This window comes from Strix uralensis, chromosome 7 (genome assembly GCF_047716275.1).
Source record: "Strix uralensis isolate ZFMK-TIS-50842 chromosome 7, bStrUra1, whole genome shotgun sequence".
In the NCBI taxonomy this organism is placed as follows: Eukaryota; Metazoa; Chordata; class Aves; order Strigiformes; family Strigidae; genus Strix; species Strix uralensis.
Window position 1 is genome coordinate 27215410 of NC_133978.1, and position 13757 is coordinate 27229166.

Here is a 13757-nt window from a genome sequence, read left to right on the forward strand (position 1 = left end):
CCTGTTTTCCTGGCCCCCAGATAGGATAGTATTTAAGTTTCTTGTCTGTCTCTTCTGTACTATGAGGAAAATAATAGATAAAGCAATTAAGTAATGTAATACTGTGTAATGCAATTGAGAGCTATTTCTTTGAAGGTTTTGGACATAGTTTGTATTGTTTCTGTTGCAGAATGGATTTTGTGTAAATATTCCTATTGTAACTTCTTTTCACTTCCTTGTATAGGTTGTGAACCTGTTCAACATGTTCATCACTTACGGAGACACCTTTCTCCCCACTCCCAGCAGCTATGATGAGCTGTATTATGAAATCATTCGTATGCATCAGAATTTTGACAACCTTTATTCTATGGGTGAGTACCTCCTGACTGGTCAGGACTACTGTTGACTGGAAATGAGGGTGGTGCTGGAGGGATGTTTGTGTCAGTTTCTGTCCACCTGCTACTGATGGGTGTCTTGGTGAGTGATCATGTTTTGTGTACTAGGATATGTTTGGTAAATTAAGAATTGAGAGAGAGATAAACTTGATAAAGGGATAATTTTATTTTAGTCAGAAAGAAATAGGAACAGACCTATTGCCTCTCTAGCAGCCACTTACCGTGGTTGGAAATATAAATTTGTTGGCCCAACCAGGTATGTGTATTTTATGCATCTTTGTGTCGTTTGCATCTGTTCGACAGTTTTGAGGCAGAAGGCAGGTACATGCTGCAGAACCAGCCAGCACAGAGCTCAATGCAAACAAGAATTTGGAAAAGAATTTGAGAAACTTATAACAAGAAGCTTGCTGTGCTAGACAAATCACATCATCTACCCTCATTGCCAAAACAAACCAAGGAAACAGCCCTCACAAACCTGCTTGCAATGACAAGCGAATCACTGGACTAGAATGTGCCTACTAGCGAAACAGGGAGAAGCTGCCATCCTTCAGAGAGAGAGAGGCATGCTGGAATGCCACCAAGTGACACCCAGCAGGGAAAAGAGGAACAAAGGAGAGCAAGGAATGCATGGAGGCATAATCAGGCAGTGTATACACAGGAGCATGCAGTCAAGGGTAGCTGCAGCAGCACTGGTGTAGTGCCTGCATGCTTCAAGCTGTGAAGAAAAGAATACAGCTGTGTTCTTTGTTTGCTTTGTTGTAGAAGGACCTTTCTTCCTTTCACTCCCTGGTCCCTTCTCAGCGTGATCACCCAATGAAGAACAGGAGTTAATATAAGCATATGAGGGGAATTAAAGGGCAGTGAGAGACAGACAGTTAGCCACAGCACTCTTCTGACATGGGAGAGAACCATCCTCACCTAAATAAATGTAGCTGAATACTCCCTGCAACTGCAAGCAAAAATGAACTGCCCTTTTGTACAAACTTCCTACAGTTTTCATCCATTATATAAGGGATCGCTTCGCCATTTTTGTGCCCTTTGAGCACATAAGATTTTTTGCTAACCCATTTCCTACTCCCAGGAATTGCAGCTAGTAAGATGAGGTGCTTTTACTAGCCCGTAATTTTTCAAAACCATCCCCAGTGGAAGCTGAAAGAAAGTGGAATGGAAGAATAACACACACAAATACTTACTCAGTTGGGCTGCAATAGGCACATCTGACCTGTTGAAACAATTAATTTGTCACATGAATGTTTTCTATCCTGCTACATAGAGCAAACCCCTTTGAATTAATGTAGATGCCTGAATGGAAACCTTCTCTGAATACATTACTTCAGATATTCAGCTACAGTACCTACTGTTTGACAAAATAATGTTACTCAGAGCTGACATCTTTTTTTTTTTTTTTTTTTGCAAATGACACTAGGAAGTGAGAAGGTAACACTGTCTCAAGTTGATGAAAGCCACAGCTTAACTGGGTGTCCTGACAGCTTCACTTTGCTTGTCAGTCCACCTCGTTGGGACTACAGTCACCCTTCTGTCCCCTAGCCTCTGGACATTTGTTAGCACAGATGAGAAAGCTACTCTGTCCTTTAGCGTAACGTTAGCCTGTTAACGTAGTTGAAATTTTCTACGTTAGGAGTGGAGGTGGAATCTAGTTGTCTTGGGTTTTATTTATTTTTCTTGTCCTGAATCTGAACTTTATCCAGATCTGCAGGACTGAAAGCTTCTCTCATGCAATAATGGGCATGAGTATGCAGCCACTGTGCTTATGGATTCTCTTGTAGCATCTGTGTTTCTAGACGATCCTAAATTCGGGTGATGTGCTGTTCCTTTACTTTGGAGTTGAGGGTGAACCTTTCTTGTGGAATGTAACCTCCAGAAATCCCTGTATATACAAATTCATAAAAAATTCCCTTCTGTTCAGGAAATATTGAAATTAACCCAAACGTTTGCTACAGGATCTCTTATTGTTTTGGTACTTACCGAGAGATGTGTAGGTAACTGCCACCACAGAAACACTACAGATTCTGACCTAAATAAATATTTTTGGTACGCTGGCTGAAAAGAATTGGATTCCCTAGAAGTTCTTCCTGTTGCGGAATGTTTTCAGATCTGCTTCCAAGTCTGTCAGAGACCATCTGTGCAACAGCACAACACCCTTGTTCCTCCAGGGAGCATTTTTCCCTAGCCTGGTGTGTAATTCCTCTCTGCAATCCCAGATAGACGGGGAGGTAAAGAATCCATCACTCCTAGGGTGGGTTTAAATTGCAGGATATAGTTCAACTCTGATGGAACCTTGCAAAAATAGGAGCTGGAGGAGAACAGCAGTGTGTGGAATAAAGGGTATCATAGACCTGGGATGCTGCCCTGTTTCTGGGGGAAATGAACTTTAGTATGTGGTGATGAAAGGAGGACGTAGGCTCTTCTGTCCCCTCTGCATCCTGTCTCCCAGCCATTATTTTGTTCTGCTCACCTCTCTGTGTTCCTCACATTTCTTAGATGGGCTTTCAAGGGAACTTCTGCCCTGGATCACAGGTTGTCTCAAAGATGACCTTTGTTTTGATGTGGTTCCCAGACTGCCATCTCACCAAAGCAGACTTTTTTTGACATTTTGGATTAGAAAATTGCCAGTTTCGTGCCAGCACTGTTAACTGTCTTTTCCTTTCAGTTCTAAGGCTGTCTACCAATGCTGGTCAATGGAAAGAGCCTGCAAGCAAGGTGACCCATGCATTAGTCAATATTAGGTAAGGAGTAGAAGTTAATAACCATTTTAAAGATTCTTGTGTCCTGTGTGGCTGCATTCTTATCATGACACTTCCACATTTGTTGTATTGAATTTGTTCTCTTTGTTGGGCTAAACTGCTGCTCTAAACAGGGCCCACTGGGATAAAGAGAAGATCACCAGGGTTTGATTGTCCTCTCTCTAATAATTCTCTTGGCTCTTCTGTAGACTGAGTGCTTTCAAAGCATGGCACAAGCTGTAATGAATTAATCCTCACAGCATTCTTGGGACAAGTTATACAGTAGGGAACAATGCTGTGCTGGCAGAGCGATTGTGTACCTAATGGATTTCTGTTGCGTGATTCTATTGCAATTCTTTGAAGCTATGAAGGGAACTATAAGCCAGCTGTAATAAGCAGATTCAAGGCCTCTTTTAACACTGCAAGATTTTTGTGTGTGTTTAAAACTGATTATTTAAGGACATTTCAGTATTCTCTTAAACCTCTTCCTTCTGTTCAAGGGCAGAAGTTATGCTCAACTTGTAAGGCTAAGGAATATCTAGGGGTACTTTTGTGCTGCATTCCTTCACGACAACAGTAATTTCTTTTTCTGGCTTTTGAAGCAGCTAGTACTGACCAAGATGGTTATTGGGCAAGAGGCTCATGGATATGATTGATTGGAAAATGGAGTAATGTTGCGAGAGAAAAATTACTCTTCATCTCTGGCTTGTAAGCAAACCATAAAAGATATAAGTATTTATACTGAAAAACATCTGTCGATCACTTCCCTGGTCACCCCAGACACTTGGTGTCTATGCAACACCAAGTAGTTCAGTACTGCTACATTGCTAGTACTTGTCATTTTCCTCACTACAAAAGAGATTGTGTAGGACAAACTCTCTGAGGGCATCTTTGAAGTCATTATACATCTTATGTGTCTATAAACCACCTTAAATGTTCCCTTAGTAAGTCTGTAAGCTTAATAACATCACATATGGTTCCAGAAGATTTATTTTGCTACTATTCTTATTTTTATTTTTTGTAAACAGACATAAATGAACACTTGTGGGCAGATAATGCACTCGGAGTGAAGCAGCAGAACAGATAGCTGTTGGCAAATTAATGTCATTTAATGTGACACAAAGTGTCTGCCCTGGGAATTCTCTGTATACCCAGGGAGAGAAATCTAAACTGGGAAGAGATAAAAAAAGCAAGTGGTCACAGAGGGTTTGTGCTCACCTCTGGTTTGTGCAACCAAGATTTTGCATTGGCTCACTTCCTTTGGCTTAACAGCTGCTTTTGTAAAGATTGCAACTGAGACAAGATACAACCAAAAAACTGGCACCATGGTACCCCTCCCTGGACAGTCTGTGTCAGACATGTTCAGTGCATGGTGCTGTCTGGAACCAGTGAAGCCTCTAATATGTTTCTCTTCTAGGCTTTTGGTAGCTTTCCCCTGCTCCACCCAACTGCTCACGTATGTTGAGATTTCATGTGGTCTTCCACTAGCCGTAGAAGTTTTCACGAATGACTGCTTTTCATTTGGTGAAAAGGTCTAAATTAGAGATGATTCAAGGCCTGGAGAGAGGTTAGAATTCAGAGAAGTTAGTCTGTTTGATTTATCCCATTTCTTCTCTGTCTCTCTCAAAAAAAAAGGGGGGTGTGTTTCAGGTATTTCATCTACCAGTTTGTTTTCTTCTCATGGAAAAAATATTACATTTGAAGGGTTCTTTAACTGAATGTATTTCAGATCAGATAGTTGTTGGAAGCTGGAGAAATCCAAAGATCCTGTGCTTTTGTGAAGGTGATTGATAGTGTGATGTTTCAAAGTGGTGACTAGGACTAGATGCCTCTTTTTTTTTTTTTTTTTGCAAGAACATACTTTAGAAAGTTCCAAAAGACTCATCTCCATACAGGGAAAATGGATGAAGTGAAGGGCCTGTGATAATGTAATACTCCATTTTGTCCTAAAGACTGGATTTAGTTGCAGATCATGCAGCAGGAGGGCAAGAGGATAATTCTTCGAGGAACATGTCAACCCTTCCAAGGTCTGAAGTTTTCTGCATTTTGTTCAGAAGGACCATTTTGTCCTGGTCCGTTGGCTGTCCCACTTCTGTGGCAGTGTCTGTAGGAGGATGTAATACCAGGGCCACATGTTTTCTTCTGGTGTTGGACCAGGAGTGCAAACTGGAGCCTTGTGCACACACACTTGTGGCTCTGTGTTGCAGAGAGTCATGGAGATGTTGCAAGCCCAAATCGCCAAAGAGAAAAGGGAGAGAGGATGCTTGAGAAGAATGAACCATTTAGGGCTGTCAGGCTGATGGCTTTATTACAGAAGCACAGTATGTTAATGAGTGACAATATTATCATAAGATGTAATTATTTTATGCAGTGATAAGGATGTGCTGGTTTGAACTGGACTTAGCTCCTCATTGTCTGTTTTTTTTTATGCCACTTTGGCTTCCCCTTAGAATGTCTTTAGCATACTGTCTGTATTTGGATGCCTTTGCCATGAAGGCAAGGAGTTTAGAGAAATCCACCTCACATAGGATTTTTTTCCTCAGCTTGTTCTGTTACTCTGGAAAGTTTTTATGAGCAACGATTACCTGCTTTTTGCTGTAACAGTGCAGTGCAAAGTCACGCTTTGGTTTATATCTTCATCTCATTACAACAGCTATTTAAAAATAAATAAATAAGAGTTGACATTTCCTTATCTAAGGCTTTTGGTGGGAAAGATTACACATGTAAAAACATCTGTGTGGGCATGCATGCAGTGGGCTTTAACAAGTGTGTTAAATTGTAGTGTACAATCTTACGTGTATTTCTGCCAGGAGAGGACAGCTGAGTTGTTTACAATTTTCCAAGGCTGCAATGCATTTGTGTTACAGGAGTAGCTCTGGGGAGACACATTAAACAGTCCTGCTTGTACCCCACAAGTTGGATTGGCGAGGTCATCTGATTAATACAGAGTCAGGAGGAGTAATACCTAGATAATCTTTGACACGTTCTTGTTTAAACTCAGCTGCAGAGAGAGATCCCACTTTGTGTATCCTATTATGGTATTAACTGTACTTTTTAGTTGGATCCTATTCTCCACTAGGCAGTCTGATTGAGTTTTGTTGTTGCTGATTATCTGTTTTTTCTAGTCCTTATTCTAGTGAAAAGAATGTTCTCTTTGAGTATTGAGAGACAGGCAGGCTATTCCTACCTTTTCTCCATACCTCTCCTTTTTACGGATGATTCAGAACTTCTGTCCAACTTAAAGAAAATGAAAATTTGAAGAAGACAGAATAATAATAGCCTTATCTGGCTGAAGTCTTAAATGCCATACTGGAATGAGTGATCCCCATTGATGTGCTATCCCATAATAGTGATTATAACTTCTGTCTGTGGATTTGTCTCTGTGGTTTACATAAATAATTGAGACGTGATGGACTGCAAGATATAGCTGCAGCACTGATAGGGTTGAAATAAGAAGCTGCAGCAGTTAGTGGTTTGAAAACTCACCTTCTCACCTATGAGGAAATAAGCACATTTTGAGACAACTAATTTTTTTTAAGCTAATGAGCCTCTTTAAGATAACATTGTGCAGGTTTGCATTTAATGAGAATTTTATTAACACAGGGTTCAAAGGGGCATCTTCTGATTGCTTCCTCAGTGAGGAAGGTGGCAGCTGAATCCCTGTATTCTTTTAATAGACTTTCTCCTGATCAGGATTTTTCAAGGTGAATAAATAGATTAACTCAATGATTAATAGACTGAATCTCCCCACTGTCTGAAATTCAGCCCCATCATCATTTTAAAAGTAATTTTATTTTTCTCACTGTAACACTTTTAACAAACAGAAAGTAAGTTTGTAGTATGGAAATAGGTGATAGGATTATTTTTTTTTTTAAGTGTGTTTTATGTTCTGTTGTAGCATATGCTGTAATCCTCGCTTGGGTGCTTTCATTCACTCTTCCGTCTTGCAGCTACTTTTGTTCCACATGAGACACCCTGTGTGATATTCTTTCTTTGTACAGGAGGTGCTGCTTCTCTGAAGGCTGCTTTTGGGGTTGTAAAGGAGAGATTGGGGATTTGGGAGAAGTCCTTAAAGCATCACATGGAGGTGTATAAAATGGTTATGCTTGCTGCCAGTCTGGGCAGGAGCACTCTGAAGGAACATTTACAATTTTACTCAGGTGAAGGCGGCCAAATTGGGCTGTGCTTGTGTGTCACAGAATACCTGGCATCCCTGCTCTGCAGCTATAACTCATGTTAAATTACCAGCACTCCATAGAACTGCACTTACTGAAAACCTTGACAGAGGAGGAGGTTCCATTCAGATATTTGTTAGAAAGTGGGTGACTGCAAGCAGTCCACGTAGTACCTTCACCATTGTTTGGCTTTACAGCAAGGAATTTAGCATCTGTTCATGGGGAGAGAATAGCTGAATGCTGCTGACCTAGTCATGTTGTAATGGATGGCTGTATCATTTATGCAGGATACATGAAAGGGGACCTGCTGATAGATAAGTACTTCTGTATGGAGTGGAGGCTTATAGATACAGTCAGCTGAGACTGTGTAAAAAAATTACAGAGAGATATATATATCTCTCTATACACACACACTTTCCTCTGTCTCCCTCTCTGTACAGCCATAATGGACACGCACACACACTCCCCCCTTTCTTGCCAACATGAGTAAGAGAATGAAAAAGGGAGGGCAAGCTTAAAGCCTGTTTAATAAAATAAATGTACGTGCATATATATATAAAATATGGATATCTGTATGTATATTATATGTATATGCACATATATGAATGTGTGTATCCATATATGTATATCAGATATCTGTGTATATATAAATACATATACATATTCACACACATGCATATACTTACAAATATATATGTATATTTATATATAAAATACTCACACAATCATCTTGCCTTATACAATGGTCTAAAGTTATAATTTCAAAGCTGAAAAAGCCACTTGCTTGTTTCCAACTTCTCTGAGAGGAACCATGAGTATTGGTTAAGGATGCTCAGGTGTTACTCCTTTCAGCAGCAGCTGCCAGCAGCAGTGTTGCACTGGGTGCATTACATAACCCTGGGACTGATGGAGGGTGCAGAACTGCTTGGCTGGGGCTGGCCAGCGCTGAGCAGCAGAGGGTGCTGAGGCGTGCAGGTTAGCCTGGTGCCTGATCTGGGGTTCGTTCCCTATCCATTCTTAAACCTGCTTGTGGGGGCTACTGCTGGTGGAATAACAAGTCCATTGAATTGTTCACTGAGGTGTGTTTTATGGTAATGACCTTTGACATCCTCTCACTGCTAATTAGTCTGAGCTGAGATCACAGGCTAGTACATGATAGCCAACATTAATTTTTTTATAAAAAAAGCAACAAAACTCAAAGAGAAACTAATAAATGTATTTTATTGGTATTTTAAAATCTAACATAATTTTGCCAAGATGAAGGATCAAATTATTACTAAAATGCTGTAAGAAAACTTCCAAGCTTTATGCACAGAAGCTATTCGAAGAATTAGTTCATCACAGTTTTCAGGTGGTAGCCTGAAAAAATTATGATGCTAAAAAATTGAAAGTGGATTCTAGTTGAGGATTCTGGCTTGGTTCTAGATCCTTTCTTGTGACCTGTAATCACTTCACTCCTCACTGAAGGAGCAAAGTTAGTAGACCCTTCTTGTCATTTCATGTGTTTCTTGTTGCATGCTTTTCTTGTTACATAGAGACTCTGGCACAGCAGAACAGTTCCTGAAATACCACGGTGGTTATAACAGAGCTTGGTTACTCAGAGTTCATCTGCAAGTACTGCTTGTTTTCCACTTGACCTTGCAGTATCCTGGTAGGGAAAGCTCATTTGCTAGGAGCAACAGATTTTGACACAAACAGATTCTGGCATTAGCTGGCACCTGAACAGAGGAGGCAGGTGGATTGAAAGGGAAAGATCTCACTTCCAGGCCATTGTGACCAGCAACATCTTAATAGAAGAATCAAAAAAGAAAGAAAGAAGCACTCCTATCTCAGGGTGCATTGTTTCATCTTTTCATGGCACTTTACCCATGCTTCCAGTATTTTTATTAACATCCAGGGTTCTTGGCTAGTCGTGTAACTTCAGTATTTAATTTCTTTAACTGATTTCTTCTTGAGGCAGCGGTGTTAGTTTTCAGTTATTGCTCTTTATTTACTAGCTGATTCATCTTGGTGTGCTTCTCTTACAGAGCTGTAGCCCATTTCATTCTGCTATAATTTTCCTTCGTTCTTTCTCATTCATGCGGCGGCTTAATTAAATGTTGTCTCTGCCACTGGCCCAAATCCAGAGAGCAAATCTGTTAGTTGAGTGGCATTGTATGGACCAGTTCCACTAACACAGCAGCGTGGTTCAGCAAGTCAGGTGCATCCCAGGTCACCTTCCTTCTTTCTGCCAGTAACTTTCCCTCCCAGACAGCAGTGACCGAAATGGACTCTGACAATGTCAAGCCTGTTTTTCTCTTTAATGATTTTTTTTTTTTCTGTGGGTTTTTGGGAGGATTAATTTGTTTGGATTTTTTTTTTTGTGCTGACTTAAGGTTTCTAGAATTGATGTTGATTTTGAGCAAAGCTGTTTGTATGGCAGAGAAATGCTTCTATCTGAGATGCTGTACCACAACTTGCTTTCTTCAATGCGCTTAAAAGCTATGCTGCAGGAATCACTTTCTCTCTAAAATTTCATCCTCATAGTAAGCAATGCTTTTTGGATTGGGGTGGGGATGAACTTGAAGTGGAAATGGTTTATTCCCAGGATGGCAGCCTTGCTTAACTAGCTTTCTTAGCTTTTTTCCAGTGTCTGCAATTGTATCAGCCACTTCCACCTCCTTTCCTCATGTCATGAAGTCAACAGGTTGGCCTTTTAAGAGGGAATTTGCAAATTCGCTTCTGTATTTCAGCTGTTCTGTGAGGATTGCTGTAGAGGTGAGGCATCTGTTCAAGGGAGGACTGTTTGCTGGGCAGAAAGGAAACTCTTCTGCAGCACAGCTGCTGTTTGGCAGTCTATTCCTAAATTCAGCAAGTATCTTAGTTCATGTGATTCTCATAAGATCAACATCTCACTGCACTTTACTCACTTGTGAACTTTTGTCTTCCTGGTCATTTTCTTGGAAACATTTCTTCCTTGAGTTTTGAATGTTTTGGAAGGTCAGTCAGGATCTGTAGGCTATTTAGCAAGGTTTGCTGGGAAATGTTACAGCCATTACTGAAGTGTTGCAACCCAGGTTTCATCTACTCTGTATCAAATGCAACTGTCCTGTGAACAGGAGAATTTGTGTCTGCAGATCTCATTTATTGGATTCACAGGCACAGATTGTGGGATTATAAAATGGAGTTAGTTAAGTTGCTATCAAACTTTTCATGAAAGCTGTGTATTCAGCTTTGGGAATCTAATGCTTGGCACATTTTTTGCTTTTGTGCTAGTGAATTGAGAGTCTGGAGCTTTGGGAGAACAGTCAGCAGAGAAGAAAAGTGAAAGAGACTTCTTAGTGCGATTGTGGTCTCCTGTTTGATTTATGTGAGTGACTTCGCACTGCTTCGTCTGAAGAAGTGTGGCACCAGGCAAATTCTTTCTTGTTTTTCTTGCCAAATACCTTTCTCTGTAGAAACATAAAAATGGTGGAAAATATATGTTAGCATTGGGAATGGTTTTGGTTTATTTCACAGGTGGACATAATATTTACTGGTCAGAAGTTATTTTTCTGACTTGTTTGCAGATATTTTGGTCTTGAATCCCCTTGCTGGGCACAGGCAAGTTATGTATGAGCTGAGTAATACATTAAAGCAGTGCTGCAAAGCTAGGATGCAGTCTTGTAAACATCTCAGGGTTTTTGTTGCAGCACAAAATCCAAAAAGGTCTGCTGATTTCTTGCTCTGAATGTTCTCGTAAACAGGATGAAACAATGCAACCAATCTTAATTATTTCTCTGATACTGTGGCTGGCATGAGTTCAGTTCCTAATTGGTAGATTTCAACCTTACAGTCGACATCTTTGTCGGTAGTTCTAATGCAGCCAAGAAGCAAGACATGAATACCCTCTGCAAACAGATTCTCTTGGCCCCAAGAACTGGCCCTACCGGAGCATGATTGAAGCACAGTTTGAACCAGCAGTTTATAGCTTGTCGAAACTTTGCCCATGCTGTTCTTATTCTTTAAGTAAATATAAGGGACTCTGATCTCCACTGGTCTGAAATCTAGCTTTCAAGATTTGCTTTAATGCAGAGAGAACGTTAAGTGGCTTTCTTCATAACCCAAACAATGTAAAAATCATTGTGAGCTTAAATAACACCTTTATCCCTTGAAAAATGATGTAGTATAATGCTGGTTTGCTCTTTCTGTTTAAAAGAAATCTGTTGCTCACAGCAGCAGCCAGAATTATTATTCCCTCTGAAAGTCTGGGCTGTGGGATGTGTACTTAAAAAAAAAAAGCTTTTCAAAATCCAGTAACATTTATTTCTTATTATCTTATACTAGTGGGGGGCCTAACATTTGGTTTTGCTCTAGAAATGTAAATGCCCTATTCTCTTAATTCTTCCTTTAGGACTAAATTGACAAAGTACCTGCTCATTAAGTACATCTGCTCATTAAGGTAATGAAGTACCTACCTTATCTTGAACTAAAAGCAAGGATAATACATTGTTAGCATGACTGCAGAACTGCAGTCTGTTTGAAGATTGCACCAGAATCTGGAGCTCAGTTCCCAGGGAACTGTGAGAGGAGGGCATCTTGTTTGTAAGACTTTGTTCATTAAAAGAAACACGTATCCTAGCTTTCAAAGTTAAGATGCTTGTTTTTAAGGAGCTTTTCCCACTGAAGGCAGAGAAGGTTGTCTCACCCTACCAGCATGGGCACTAGCTTCACAGCCATCAGTAAATACCAGCTGGTGTAGACAAGACTAAGGTGAAAGTAAAATACTGCCTGGAGGAAAAAAAGGGAGCTCGAGTGAGTTGTGATTTCCCCCCCCCCCCCCCTTCCAAAATGTGAAAATACTTTAGGCTCTAATATCTGTGTGTCCAGATAGAGACCATAAGATACATCTGAGCTTCAGGTGGTCTGAATTAAATTAGCTGTTTGGGAATACCAGAATGCAACTTTTTGTTACCACCTTTTTTTAGTCTTTACATTCTTTTCTAAGTCTCGTAGCTAGAAGAATAGTTCAGAAAATGATGGTGCAATGCTTCTGAAGTATCAATTTCTCCCTTAGCTTTGAGGTCAGATTTCTGTTGCCTGTCTCGAGGGATGCTAACTGTGAAGGTTCGGCAGTCAGAAATGCCCATGTGCTTGGCTGCTTCTCGGCAATCAAAGCCAACCAGATTAAGGTAACAGTGATCTCATGAAGAATTCATCTGTGACGGGTATCGGATTCTGATATCTCACGCTGATAAGGGTTTAGCTGAAGGATGTTACTCTGGCAAAACTGCCTCAGTGTGCTTCCTCAGCCTGTGCTTCTGCCATCACTTGGAACAGGTATAAACTGACAGTGGTGCTGAGCAGGAGGATTCACCTGCCACTCATTCCTGCCATCTCTTTTGGGCGAGCAGCCTGCGTCATGCAGCTGCATGTAAAGGAGGAGACGGGGGTCCTGACCCAGGATAAAACTGTCTAGGCAGGAAAAAAAAAGAACAAAACAATGTGTTTTAGCCTGGGTCTGATCTCGAGCCTGGTTCATTGCAAACAGATACGTGAGTGGTTGTCAGCCCTGTAGAGGGTGTGTGTACAAGCAGCTCAGTGTTAGGGACAACAGGACAGTCTCTCTAGCAGCACTGACCTCTTACATCAGTTTTAGGCTATAGTGTTGCAAAGTGTTTGTGTCCGCTGTCATCAGTTCACTGATGTGACTCTGCAGGGCTCTTGGCACGTTCTCTTGTTCGTACTGGTATAGTGCAGGGTAGTTTTTGCAAACTGTTCTTGCCATTAAGAGAAATATCAACATAACCACTGCCTAAAGTTTCAGTTTGGGTACTGGTCATGAGACAATACTGCCATGAGCCCAGAAAGTGAGAACTTGGATGCTACTCGGAAGGAAGTTTTGAGTAGGAGATCACTGATGCATTGAAGGCATCTCACTGCAGTGGACTCCTCTTTGATGGGATATAAAAACATGGTTTCAAATGTGTCTTATTTTGAGGGTGGCCGAAAGTGGAATGACCTTAAAAGCTCCCTGGCAATCCTTTTGCCTGACCTTGCTAGAAGACTTTGAAAGCCCAAAAGCTTTTTTCATATTGCTGCTTTAGTGATTAATTAGGTCATCACTTTGTGTGTTAATTACAGTGACATTTTTCTTCTCATTAGTTGGATTATGGAAAGTTTTTGAGTCCGTGTGGGATAGGAAGTAATGCAGCCTTTGTGGCCAAGGGAGAGATGATTTCAAACTTTAGAACACTGAATTTCAATGATGGCTTTGGGTACTGTGAAAAAATGCTCCTATCCACTGTAGAAAATGAAGCTGGTAAGAGCTTTGAGGGCAGGAGAAATCGCCTTTTATTCTAAACAAACTTGTGATGTTGCCCACACTTTGGATGAGGAATTTTAAACTGGATCCTTCTTCCAGAATGTTGTGTGTTGTGTTAATTAATGTAAAGCTCTTGCTGCTGACAGAGGGGCATGAATATGATATATATAATGTCCTTCAT

The 13757-nt window shown here is 40.7% G+C and overlaps 1 protein-coding gene across 18 annotated transcripts in view; it reads left to right on the forward strand.

Moving 5' to 3' along the window:
* ARMH3 (armadillo like helical domain containing 3) overlaps positions 1-13757 on the forward strand; it is a 132891-nt gene that overhangs the window by 57823 nt on the left and 61311 nt on the right. For all 18 annotated transcript variants that reach the window (XR_012629699.1, XR_012629700.1, XM_074875112.1 and 15 more), the window contains 2 exons: positions 224-350; positions 3046-3121. Coding sequence is in view for 16 of the 18 variants with exons in the window: in XM_074875112.1 (XP_074731213.1) it covers positions 224-350; positions 3046-3121 (203 nt within the window). In the remaining 2 variants the exon portion in view is untranslated. The remainder of the gene's footprint in view (positions 1-223; positions 351-3045; positions 3122-13757) is intronic.